At 37.4% G+C, this 13,857-nt stretch overlaps 1 protein-coding gene across 2 annotated transcripts in view; it reads left to right on the top strand.

Annotated features, from left to right (window-relative positions):
• Positions 1–2,034: 2,034 nt before the first annotated feature.
• fam207a (family with sequence similarity 207 member A) overlaps positions 2,035–13,857 on the top strand; it is a 47,350-nt gene continuing 35,527 nt past the window's right edge. For both annotated transcript variants that reach the window (XM_040123131.1, XM_040123130.1), the window contains exons 1-2: positions 2,035–2,544; positions 2,961–3,081. In XM_040123131.1, the coding sequence (XP_039979065.1) occupies positions 2,362–2,544; positions 2,961–3,081 (304 nt within the window). In that variant the 5' untranslated portion in view covers positions 2,035–2,361. The remainder of the gene's footprint in view (positions 2,545–2,960; positions 3,082–13,857) is intronic.

Here is a 13,857-nt window from a genome sequence, read left to right as displayed (position 1 = left end):
AAATCACAATTCAGTACTTAGTAGTCTTGTGTCATCTGATATTTTTTTGTGGTATGCACGTATTACCCATTTGTGTAAATATATTTTGATAGGTCTATTTTTGTATACACAGACACATTCATATGTACTGTACATTTTAGAACATTGTAGTGTTAATGGCCATGTGCTTGTTTTTTATTATAGAAGACCTAATATTCATTTGCCATGTCAAGCTGCAAATAAATATGATTTTTAATTAATGGTGCAACTATTTACTGGTTACTTTTAATAAATGCTTATGTGACCAGAAAGTTGAGGACGATTTCAATGAGTTGCAGAGCAAGATGTTATATAAGTATTAGCCTGCTTTAGAAAAATGGATGCATCCCTGCTCTGGGAAAAGGAAATACTTTACTGCTCTGGATCGTATGCCCCATGCTTTTAGGGCAGATGTATTGCTCTACAGACATTTGTAACTTCTTGAGCACAAATGTACAAGTCACTGGGGCTGGAAAAATGTGCTATCATTTATTATACTAGCATACAGTGTAATCACACCTTTTGGATAGGGCAATGTTTGCAGGCATGTTTTAACTAACCAAATATCTAAGCATTCTCTAACAAATAATGCTGCTCTTAGAGCAGCATACTGTGTCCCTGACACCTGTTTGTCCTCATGCAACTACTATAATTGTCTTTATACTTTAAGTACTGAATTCTCTAATCAAATTTATATTTAACTTCATATTAAACTTTATGTGATGTAAATGGGCAGCCTGGATCCATTGAGGATAAGGATAACACACCATAGTGTGTGGACCAAAATAAATGCTGCTGACACCCAGTCATTCCATTTGATTGATTTGATTTCATTATATATGAAATAATTTCTCCCAGGCATGTCATATTTTCTGTCCAACTGCTGCACAAGGTTCCGGAATCCACTTTTTTCAACTGTATGTATTGGCACCTGATGACACAACACCAATATTGGGTTGAGCTTCTTGTGTCACTCTAGTGTAGAGCTTTAGTCACTTCATTCTCCTCATAGGGGAAATAACCAGTGGTGCAAAGTAACAAAGTACAAAGTACTGTACTTAAGTAAAACTTAGAGGTACTCAACTTACTTAACTTGAGTATTTGCATTTTAAGACATTTTATTAATCTACTCCAATACATCGAGAAGGAAATATTGTACTTTTTACTCTGCTACATTTATTTAAAGAGGTATGGTTAGTGATTAAATTTAACAAAAAAACAGAGGAGATAAACTTATAAATTGCATTGCTCCAAGATTAAAGCAGTGGTTCCCAAACTTTTTGGTTTGTGCCCTCTTACAAAAAAGCAGTTGGTTCCCCTTATCATGTTTCATATGTCTCTGACTTGTTTTCAGCTGCACCAAAGAGACATTTCCCCTCTAAATTCTCATGAGGTTTAAATTAAACCGTTCGAGTCCCCAAAGAGGTTAAATGATAAGAAAGTGTCCAAAATCTGAAAACAGATTAGTGAATCAAAACTTTGTTTTTTTATTCTCTCCTCTAAGATTAATCATCTGACGACCCCTAAGATTTATCTGGTGACCCTTTGAAGAGGCCCGACCCCTAGGTGTGAAACCACTGGGCTAAAGTAGCTAAAACCAGCTCCAGCTGGAGCAGCTGGATCAGTAAAGTCCTGCTGAAGCACCCTCGATTCAAGATTAACAATTTGATAATGTAAGATATGATATCATGTCAGTAAAGTCGGTCCATTCGTCTGCAAAAAAGTACTTTTAGAGTTGAAACTTAAAAGACCTTTTGCTAATGATACTTTTAGTTGGAGGATTTCTCAGTGTGGTATCGGTACTTTTACTTAAGTTAGAGATCTGAATAGTTCTTAGACCACTGGATACAGCACAGAAATCAGCCTCAACATTGTTTTCTGTATATCATACAAACAAATTTGTAGGTTCAGTAAATGCATAAACTACTTAAAGCAAAAATAAACCAATTAGTTTGAGGACGGAACCATGTTTTCTTTTCCGCCGTTTTCCACCGATCCTTTAGCCTGGGTACACCAGTCACGCTTGTCATGTACTTTTGTTATTACCTTTCAGATTAAAACCTTTTCATATTAATTTGTTCTGTACATGTGTTTTAAGGAATAAAATGTTTTAATCTGAAAATAAAATCAGCGCGAATTCACAGTGAATCGCAAAGCACTTTCCATTAATGTCATTTGTGCCAAAAGTGAGACATTTAACTCTTGAATTTTCTGTAACAGATGAGTTTCCGGCGGTAGTGTAACTGACTTGACACTCATCCCACACTGTCGGAACCGGGAGCAGCAACACGTATGCAGGCGTGAAACAGCTTAGTTTAGGTTTAACAAAAAAAATAGATCAAGATGGTTGGAAAGATAAAACATGTCCGTCAGAAGCTTCACCAGGAGGCAGTGAAGCTGGACAGGTCGAGCAGCCTCAAGGTCGCCACCGGCTCTGTGCTGTCTCTGAGGGTAGAGACGCCTCCTGTCCTGGACCTACATAGTGGTACTCCTCCACTTCTTGTAAACAACAAGGGGGAAAAACAGGTCTGTATGGTGGAATTAATAACGCTGACTCTGACACTGAGCGGACATTAATGATAGGTGAACCAAGAACAAGTCACGAACTTCAAAATCTGTGAATTTAGTTAGGTAGTTTTACCGGGTATGTTAGAAAATTAATACATATAGTAAACACACTTTTTAGGCTTTATGAGCACAGTTAGTGACAGACATTTCTGTGAAATAGCACACAAATTTCAGGAAAGCATTCCATTATTGGACAAGATATTCAATTCATTGAAAATTTGAGTTTATTTTGAAGTCTCGCTGAGAAAAGGTAAATTAATTCTAAAATTGTACCTTTTAACTACAATAACCGGTACCTTATTAATTGGAATTATTGGATGCATATGTTAGATAATATACTTGTACTCATTTACTGATATTCTAAAACTTCACAGGCCCTGGCAGAGAGTTCCTTTCCCACTGGAATCTTTGCTGGCACTAAAATCACTCCAGAGGCTCTGGTACAAACACTGAAGTTTGAAGAAACTCCAGATGTAACTATACCTGCCAAGAAAGGTAAGACTTGCCAGAAGTTCATCAGAAGTCAGTCTGTCTGGTAGTTCCCTCACCTCACCTACTTAAAGCTTTGCTGTCTGTTTAAGGGTACTTTGTTGATGGAAAATTGCATTATGACAGCAGCCAAGTAACCATACTCTAAATATAAATATATACTGAATGAAACAATGATAGTGGTCAGTATCGTAGATACTGCATACTAATGGCTTGTATTTGTTGAGTAGGGTGCATTGGTAATATGAAAAGTATTACTAAAAATACATGCAGTGGGGTCCAAACATTTGATACCACGTTTCCATTCAAATGATGATGATAATGATATGTTAAGAGAAGCACTGGATCTGACATTTCCCATAGAACTCTCTGTTAGACCCGACTTGCCTGGTAAGTATCTTTAAAACTCCACAGCTCAACCTTCAGACTGTCTGTCATAAATTTGTCTTCTCCAAGCCAAAGCAAAGATCACCCTGATTACAGTATCGTTGCTCTTTATGTGTAGACTGAGTGCAGTTACACTTTAATATAAAGATTATTAAATTATATTGTAATGACGCTAGTGAACATTATAAACAATATTGGGCAGATGAACAACAGATTAAAAACCAACATCAGAATGAATGTAGAAGTCTAGAGTGAACAGTCTGTCCTGATTATGGGAAAATCTGAGGCTTTGACACATGAAGTTGTGACATGCAGGGGAATTTCTAATAGAATAATAACAGCTGGCAGGAATGACTTCCTTGGCAAAGAGTGAGAGGAATAAATCTTATTGTCAAGAGTGGTCTGCATAAATAGTGTGCAGAGAGGAGTCTTGAGTGTCATCCCTTAAAGTTTGGTAAAAAGCTGAAGATTAGCTGAAAGTTACAAAGATTGGACAAACCACACATAAAGATTGTTTTATCCAACTGTCACATATCTTTGGTCTTTGACAGTCAGGAAGCAGCATAAACCTTTTGCTCACTGAACTATTGCTCAGTAACCAATGGAGTTCTGGAGGTGGACGACCCCTGAGATCCACTGAGAACACCAACTGTGACATTCTTGTACCAAAACAAACATGGACAACAATCAGCAGCATGTCCGGTTTCTATGCAGATACATTTGTGCTGAAAAGGACAAAAAAGGAGGATAAAAGAGAGAGACCTGGAGCTGAGTGAACTTTGTAAAATGAAGCTAACTTCAGGTGAAGCTGTTTATTTACCTGTATATCTCCCTTGGCGACACACAAGTGATGTAATCGGTCACTGATATCTGTGTTACAGATAGTGCATACCAATATTAAAAAGGTATTGCGGTACTTGCTGTTAGAAACGGTACAGTACCCTTACTTTACTTTAAGAATGACAGTGTTTTAATAAGTGCCGTATTTCCTATGAGTTGCATTGATTTGGGATGGCGGGGCAGTGAGTGTGACCTGCAGCGCTCTGCTTCAATTACCCGCAGGCATAATGGGCGTACCAACTTCTTTTTGGCTTTCATGGTGACAAAACAATACCTGCAAACACAGGCAGTCAATGACAAAGCAGGGTGCAAGAAGCGGAATATGGAATTATTTTGCATACATAGCCAACAGCGAGGGCAGGCCCATGTACACCACAAAGTCCATCTGTAAAGTTGTTTGAAACCAACACAAACCAAGGGAGGCAAAACTTCATTGTTTAAGGAATTTAAATAGTGACAGGTTAGTGAATGTGTTAGATAACATAATTACATCATGCCCATTCCCTGAAATATAAGTCAAATGAATGTGATTTATTTTTTGACAAACAAAATGTTTTAGCCATTGGAGTTGGATGAGGCATTTAAGAGAAGCTGTTTAACTTGATCTTTTCAGCTAACTTATTAATGTAGCAAACATCTCTATATGCAAGCGCAATATTCACACTAGTAATTACTTTAGTAAGTACTTTACCATAACTTGCAAGCTGCTAAAAATCAGGCATTCACAAGAATGCAGATCAACAATGCCACTTATAAATGATCAATTTATACTCAATCAGTACTGGTAATGGTAATCATGGCATGTACATTTTTGTCAAAAATTATTTCTAATATGAGAAAATGTACTCAGTAGAGCATAGACTGCTGCCAACGCAGTGCATTGAGTCTTATTAAATGCTCTTTAATACTGAAAGTGATATCTCATTGAAAATATAAAGTTAACTATTAAAGAAATCACATAAAACTCAAGTTAAGGGGACATAAAATTACTCCATACCATGTAAAAGCTTTAATAACACTATGACCTTGATCTAATTATTTACAATAATCCAATTATTAATGTTAATTATTAATTTGTACTAATTCATTGCCAAACACACACCTGCATATATGAAAAAACAAACAAGAAAACGCTTAACAGTGGAAAAACTACAATTTTATTGAGCATGAAAATAATAAACATAAATGACATTAACTGTAAGTGATTATTAAACTCAAACAAAGGATTTTTAGCCTGCACACTACAGTAGTACACCAAACACAAGTGACTCTATACATCTCCCTGGCGGAGGTCTGCGCTCTACTGAGAGCATTTTCTAGTCTTTTATTTAGTCAAATTAGATTTAAAAATGTGAATTAATAAGAACAGGCTCTCTCAATCTACATAGTCTGTCAAACTGAAAACTGAAATATTAAAAGTACTGAATTGGCAACCACCTAGTTGAGGCAGCCTTCCTGTCCAGCTATGTTTGAAAACCACATAAAGTATTATAAAGACTCAAAAAGATGCAAAAAGATCTAACAAAGCAGTAGCGGAGTTTATCTGTCTTGATCAGGTGCCTATACATACAGTGTATTCCAGAACCTTGTGCAGCAGTTGGACAGAAAATATGACATACCTGGGAGAAATTATTTCATGTATCATGAAATCCGTAAAAAGTACATTTAGACCATGAATGTTATTCAGACACATCTCACACCCAGCCTTTTTTTCGCTTGTACCACTGACATCTGGACGAGCAGAGCAGTTGATGCATACATGGCGGTCACAATCCAGTATACAGTGGCAAGAAAAAGTACGTGAACCTTTCGGAATTACCTGCAATTATGTATAAATTTGTCTTAAAATATGAATACCACATTCAAACATTCAGGTTGGAAAAAATATGTTAACCCCTCGGCTAATGACATTAACAAAAGCTAAATGGAGTCAAGAGTTAGTAAAACTGGAATCCAGTCAATGAAACTAAATTTTAGGTGGGTCATAACAAGCACTCCTTACAAAAAAGAGATCTCAGAAGACTTATGATCAAGAACTCTTGATTTGCATAAAGGGTAAATAAATTAATCTCAAAAAGTTTAGATATTCAAAGCTCCCTAGAAGTGGTCATCCAACTAAGATTACTGCAAAGACAAAACACAGAATACTCAGTTAAGTAAAAAAAATAAGAAGGCCAGAGATAACAGCTAAAGGCTTAAAGGAATCATTGGAACAGGTTAACATCTGTATTCATTAGTCTACCATACACAAATCATGGTGCATGGTGTACATGGCAGGACATCATGGAGGAAGCCGCTGCTCTCCTAAAAAAAAAAAAAACATCACAGCATGCCTGTAGTTTGGCAAAAGAAGGTTTGCACTAAACAGAGCTAGTGAGAAAAATTTTTATGGACTGATGAAACTAAGGTTGAGTTGTGTGGGAAAAACATACAGCACTACGTATGGCATTAAAAGGGCACTGCATACCAACATGAAAAGATCATCCCAACAGTGAAGGTGGAGGACATGTCATGGTTACAGGATAATGTCAGGGTGGCTGTCTGCCAGCTGGAACTCAGCATAAGTTGGATATTGCAGCAGGATAATGACCCCAAACATGGAAGTAAGATGCTGTGGAATGACCTCAACAGAACTGTTCACAGCAGACATCCTAAGAATATTGCTGAGCTGATGCAGTTCTATAAGGAAGAAGGGTCCCACATTGCTATTGAACGTAGTGGAGATCTGATCCACAGCTACCAGAGCGCATGTTTGAGGTTAACGCTGCCAAAGGAGGTTCAATCAATTATTAAATCGAAGGGTTCACATTCATTTCCCACCAGCACTGTGAGAAACAAAGATTATAATTGTGTGTGTTATTAGCTAAAGCACAGTGTCTTTTTCTATACTTTTGATTTAGATGAAGATTAGATCACATTAAATGAACAATAAACAGAAAACTAGGTAATTCCAAAGGGTTCACATATTTTTTCTTCCTACTGTTACTGAATCATGGGAAACACCGTCCTGGTTTTTAGGATGTTCAGCTTTATATTCGGATCATACATCTGACAGCCTTCATGAAATCCAGGTGGAGCCAATGTCCAAGAAATGGGGACTGAACCTGTCAAAAATGGCCAGGATAACCACTGACAATGCCTCTAAAAACATAAAGGCATTTTAGAGCGACACTTGTATACCGTGTTTTGGCCATAACCATCATCTGAATGTAGGCAAGGCTATAGGCCTGGATCATGTCTCATCATGCTTGTCCAGGCTCCAGACAACCTTGTCTGCCTTGACCCTGAAGCAAAAGCTCATTCATGATGAGCCTACACGTGGGAACTCCACTTTTGAGGTGGTGGACAGATTCTGTATACAGCAACAAGCCAGCTGTGCTGTTTTGGTTTAAAAGCGAAAGAAGCGGCACCTAATGCCTAGAGACACAGTCATGGCAACACTAGAAACTGCTGAAGAGGTCTTTGGCCCACTAAGCAGCTTCACAGATGCATTAAGTTCAAATAAGAACCCCACATTGTCTTCTGTTCAGCCCCTGAAATGGAAACTATTTTCCTGTCTGACAGTGAAGGATCGAGAAAACACTCTATCATGTGACATAAAGACAAAATAAGAAAGAAATTCACAACAATATATAAAAGCAGACTTCCGGACACTGTCTTTTAACATTGCAAACTTTCTTGACCCAAGATTTAAGGATGCTTTTGTTACCATGGAGGAAGAGGTGAAGACAATACTTGTGCATAAATCTGATGAAGCTCTGACAACCAAAGAAGCAGGCCAAACCAGCAGAGCAGCAAGAAAAGGAAGATCAAGGAGGGGCAATAGAAAGAATGAAAGACTTGCAAGCCTGTTGACCATCATCAAGCTTGAAAAGATTGATGAGCCAGTAGACCCAGTTGGGGATGGGTCATTCTGCATCCCCTGCTGACCAATTGAACAAATGAAAGAGATAAGTGCTTCTGAAGACTCACTCACCTGGTGGAAGAACCATGCAGCCCTCCAGCCAATGCTTGCACATTTTGCCAGATAGTACCTGTGCATTCCAGTCTTAAGGTGTGCTTCAGAACGTGTTTTCAGCTTATCAGGCATTATCTCCGGTCCAAGATGCATTAAGCTGACTGAACTGTCCAGAAAATAAGTCAGAAAGAGAATATGAAATAAAAACGAGAATAAAAACACATCCATGTTATGTGACAAAAATCTTTCTATTGTGAACCAATTTTAATTTTTTAAACATAGCATTAAAGCTAAGCAGCTGCAACAGAATAATTTTATTTTTGTTAAAACATGTCAAGTAGCTATATAGCTCTTACCTGACCAGTCCAGTCTGTTGTCAAGGCGGACTCAAGGCGGAGGTATTTATATATTGTCTTTTGTAATAATATGCTTTTCTGTCAGTCTCCTGCAAATAAATGATATTTTTTTACAGTGAAAACCTGTGATTGTGTCTTTAAAGGTTAGATGAATTTAAATATATCTCTTGCATAATTTCTCTTTGCTTAGATATTTTTACACTTTATTAAATCCGGCAACACGGGGGGCTGCGGGAGAGTGCTGATGCACTTTACTAAATGAAGGAATAAGGGCTGGAGGGACCTTACTTTAGAGCCTGGCCTTTTTGGGAATGACCATATTGGATTTATGCAGGTGCAGGAAACTCTGGTGCCATTTGTCAGATCTTTTATGTCCATGTCCACTTCCTTTCCCAAATGGACCTCGGTCATCTCATTGATCTTTTTCTGCATGGCACCATTTGTGTTGTCGCAGTGATGCTCATGGGCATTCTTCAGCCTGGCAAGGGGAAACCACAGGAAGAAGAGTCTTTAACCAGGTGTCAGAAGTCAGCTTTTGTCCTTGCAACGGAACTCCCACTAGTCACAACTTATATACCTAGGCTTATCTTCAAAAACTGGGAACTGGGAGCTGGGGGAGTTGATGTCATGGATTAAACATTTGGTAGTGATTTTGATGGCTTCACCTTTGTCCAGATAGTCTACCAGCAGTTTAGCATGGATTTCCTTCAGAGAACTCAGTTTATCCAACAAGATGCAGATCTGCTTCTGGAACAGTTCTGTGGTCTTATTGGTCAACTGTACCTCCTTCTTCAGCTCTATGAGTACAGGGTCTTGTTCCAGGACTCCTGTGTTAATACTGACCTTAACCTCCTCACACCTGCTCATGAGTTGGCCAAACAAAAGCTTCTCCTCAAGAAAGCTCTCAGCAGTGGTTTTCACCTGCTCCAAGGCAATGATTTCCCAGTCAAGTTGCCTGATAGTCTCAGATATCTGGGCCTGCCACTGGGTGACCTCTGTATGCTGGAAGGTCAGATGCCCCATGGTATTATGAGTGGCAAAAAAAGTTTATGGCATAAAACTTAGCTTGACTCCCTACATCTGATACCGTACTGTTAAGGGTTAGTTCACCCAAATTTCAAAAATCTTGTGGTATTTATGCATTCAGATAAGCTGGGTTTTATAAATCCAGGTTTAGAAATATCTCTCTTCAAGATGTAAATATTTAACAGAAACATGTCTTTCCAGAAAGTACTCTGCCAACTCTGCTACTTTCTAACTAAGTATAGTATAGTCCCAATGAAAACTGATGACAGTGTGCTCTAAGGATTATCCACAGGAGCACCACCAGAGTTAAGTGAAAAATTTGGGTCAACTGACACTGATTGTCTGATTTTTTTATTTTTTTATTTTTTTTAAAGTTGTTTAAAAAAAAATTTTAAAGACATGAAACAAGGCAGTATTTTAAAACTGAAGAGTGTTACTTACCACATGTCTGGTAATCTAAAAGAATCAAGTGAAGGACAGTAAAATAAATGAAAAGTTTGCTCTCAGTTCAAGTCGCAGAACTAAACTGAGGATTGTGTGCAAGTCTTCTGCAGTGACCAAACATCTGGGATCTTGTCATTGTGACATCAGCTTGACAATAACTGCACAGTTCTGCTTTGTAAAAAAGCAGCTCTTGTACCCGAAATTTAATATCTGTGATATTTTGCAACAGAAATGGAAATTTTCAAAATACTGAAGAATGGGGGCCGGAAGTCTAGTTATGTTTAAAGATTATCTTGCTGAGTCTTCTGCCAATTGTTGAAACCATTGGTTTGCTGATATTTTTACCCTCCCAATTTAATAGCATAGTTTTCTTTGTCAGAGCTATGAGTTGAAATGGTTTGAAATGAGTGAAAGTCGTACAGTAGGTAAGTCTCATAGCAATAGTAACCTCCAACCAAAAAGACAAAGCTAAGGAGCATTTAAATAGTCATCTGTAACAGTAAGAAAATATGTGCATGTTATTGTCAATATACCCTTATGGGTTGTGGTGTGAGGTATGTGTAGCAAAAAAGGGGAGAAAAAAGCACGAGAGAGAGAGGTTAAGCATAAAAGTGAAAATAAACAGTGAAACAAACATTGTATTAACTGAATGAGCATGTATTAACTTAGAAGCTTTTGGTAACTGACAGTTTTCTACAGCAATGGTTCCCAAACTTTTTAAAAATAATGCCACCCCTTCATAGGTAATTATAATAACCTGCTCACAGTATGTAGATTGGAATTGGGACACACTGTAGTACTTTCTTGTAGCATTGCGTTCTCTCGCCACTAGAGGGTGTATAAGACTTATAATTGTTCTCCACATGCGACAGCAGCTCCATAACAGACAACAGTAAAGGTTTTTTGGGGATTACTGTCCCACTAATGAAGGCTGCTGGAACATCTCCTTCCAGCTTTGAAAAAGCAGCTTAAAAAGGCTGGCACACAAATCTAAGTGGAGCTGTTGAGGGACAAAAAAAAAAATCAAAGGGATGAAGGGCAGTGAATAGGGATGCGTCTGAAGAAGGGAGTGATGGATGTGGACTTAGATGCTAAGCATGCTGTGCTGAGGCCTCACCAGACAACGGCCCACTGCTATTTATAGAGCAGGCATGTTATAAATTTAGTTCATGCATGAAATCAAGGTTTAGCTTCATCAGTATTTCATTGCTTCAAGTGGAAGAAACTGAGGCTGCTGCTGTCTCAGTTGAATGGTATTTTCTTATTGTAATATTAATATCTTATATGAGCTGCTGATAACTGAAACAACTGGATGTCATTTGGTTAAAATTGGGAAAAAAAATCCCCACCTTTTTTTTTTTTTTTTTTTTTTTTTTTTTTGGGAAGTGCCTTTTGTTAGTTTCCTTAAAGATCCATGTTGATGGATTTTGTTTTCAATATATTGGAATAAATTAAAGTTTAGATTGCTGTTTCTCAGAGAATGCTATAGTGTTTTTTTAATGTGTTTTTATTATTTTTCAGAAAGTCACTGATTTCTGTTCAGTTTCACACTTTATGAAAGTCACGTTGAGTCTTGAAATTTGAAAAAAATTTGAAAAAAATCTTGGAAAAGTTCCCATAATCTGCAGAACAAAGTCAGGAAAAAGGGTGGCACACCATTGTAAAAAAGACGGCAAAAAGAATAACCTAAGGTATTGGTCTTTTAGATTAATTTATTCGCCATCAATAGACTCTGCTATTTGTGACACGTTGAGTCTTGCAACCTGTTCGAGTGAGGTAATTCATCTCACTGAACCTGTGGTAATCCATCTCACTGGAAATCATTTTTGTAGTTGTGCCTTTTGCTAGTATCCTTAAAGAATTATATTAGTTACTTTTATGGAAGAATCAGTGGGTGTTGATGTCTGGCTTGGCCATCGAAGGAGACACTCTGTAGGTGTAGCTGTTCACTCTAATCATTTCATAGGTGAAATTCACTCTTTGCAAAGCTGTGCCCCTTTGTTGTTACCTGCTACAAGTCCGTCAAGCTGTCGGAGCAAGCATGACGCCCACACTTTCACTAACTGCACTCTCGGAAGAAATATCCCATTTTTTGAAAAATGAAAAAAGCAATATTAGAGAGAAGCAGGCAGAATGGTCTATAGTATGCATTTGAGGGATATATCCAGGATGTCAAACTGACTCAGCAGCAAAAACACGTTAAAAAGATAAAGGTAGAAGCTAAAGCCTACAGATTACAATGTAAAAGTGATCCATCACATCACCTGGCAATCGAGACAGAAGTCTATGAAATTAAGGAGCAATGCTGTTCCTGTAAAGCAGGGTTGGTCTTTATTCTCTGTTAAAATCATTTAAAAAAGCAAAAGCAGCATTCAGTATACCTTCAGTAGCTAGTGTAGCATAGAAGTGCTAGTTGATGATTGCTGATGATGTGTTGTACTCCGCTGATGTTAGCTCCACAGGGTTTTGTGCCCATCTGATTGGACTTACTTTGAATAGTATAACTGTTACACGTGCACCAGGCACAACCTTTAACCACCACTAGCTCAAAATCCACAAAATTAGCCTAAAAATGACGAAAACTGATACAATTGCATGAGAGTCTATGGAGCACAGCCGTATAGTTGTCAGACCCTGGTCGGAACTGGCTGATGCTACACTATGATTGGCCAGTCTGGGTTCCAGGGGCATGATTTATGGAAGGGTCAATTCTATAAACAAAAGATGACTCGAAATGACAATGGTTAATTGGGGCAACAACAAGTATTAGAAAAAACAATAATCCTGTGAAATGTCTATGGGTACTATATTAGAGCATTTAATAATTGGATAATAGAGGCGATTGAAGATGAGTTACTAGGGTTTATGTTTAAATAGCCCTAATGTAATTTTAGTATGGGTAATGGGTTATGGGTAAATATACTATTGACAGATTCACTCCCTGGCTGAACGCCTTAATTAACCAGCCTTTAAATCTTTGCTTAAAATTAATCACTGATATTTGGAGAACTATAAATCAGACAAATAAACATTTCACATTGAGTAACTTTAATTGTAAGATTTAACTGCTATCATTATAAGAGTTTTGGTTAATATCTTCAAATTTTGAATTTTTTGTTGTATCTACTTGTACCTACTGGCACCTATACTTATGACAGACCACAAAGTCAACACACATTAAACTAAACTTAGATTTGACCCATTGTATAACTGCTCCCAAAGATTACTGTAAACTCAACAACTCACTGGTAGCATGAAGTGACTTAAAAATACTATCAAGGATCTAATAATGACCCAGCTCTTTTAATCTAGACAGCATATATGAACATAAAGCAAAGGGAGGGTTCAAGAAAACAAAGGCTTGAGAAATGAAAAAAAAATGTGAATTTTTGGTTCAGAAAAAAAAAAAAAATCAAGAATCTATATGCATTAGATATGAATCTTGATAAGTCTGCCAATTTACTATCATCCATTTCTTGTACTCCTATTGTAGGTGAAGAATAATACACTAAGTACTGTGAAGATCTAACTGTTAAAGATATAAGAAATGGGCTATGTAAACTCAGGCCCAGCAAAACACCAGGTAGTAACAGTCTAACATCAGAGTTTTACACAGCATCACATCTGATGGTATTTATAGTCATTAGAGAGGGGTGAAAACAAGCAATTATCCCCTAATTCTACACCAACACAAAGATACACTTATTATTGATAATTGGCGATCACCTTATTAAACTATAAAATATTAGCATTAATCTTAGCTAGTTGGCA

The sequence above is a fragment of the Xiphias gladius genome, unplaced genomic scaffold (assembly GCF_016859285.1).
Source record: "Xiphias gladius isolate SHS-SW01 ecotype Sanya breed wild unplaced genomic scaffold, ASM1685928v1 HiC_scaffold_1477, whole genome shotgun sequence".
In the NCBI taxonomy this organism is placed as follows: domain Eukaryota; kingdom Metazoa; phylum Chordata; class Actinopteri; order Istiophoriformes; family Xiphiidae; genus Xiphias; species Xiphias gladius.
The sequence above is the reverse complement of the archived record's forward strand: the minus strand, read 5'-3'. Positions and strand labels throughout refer to the sequence as shown.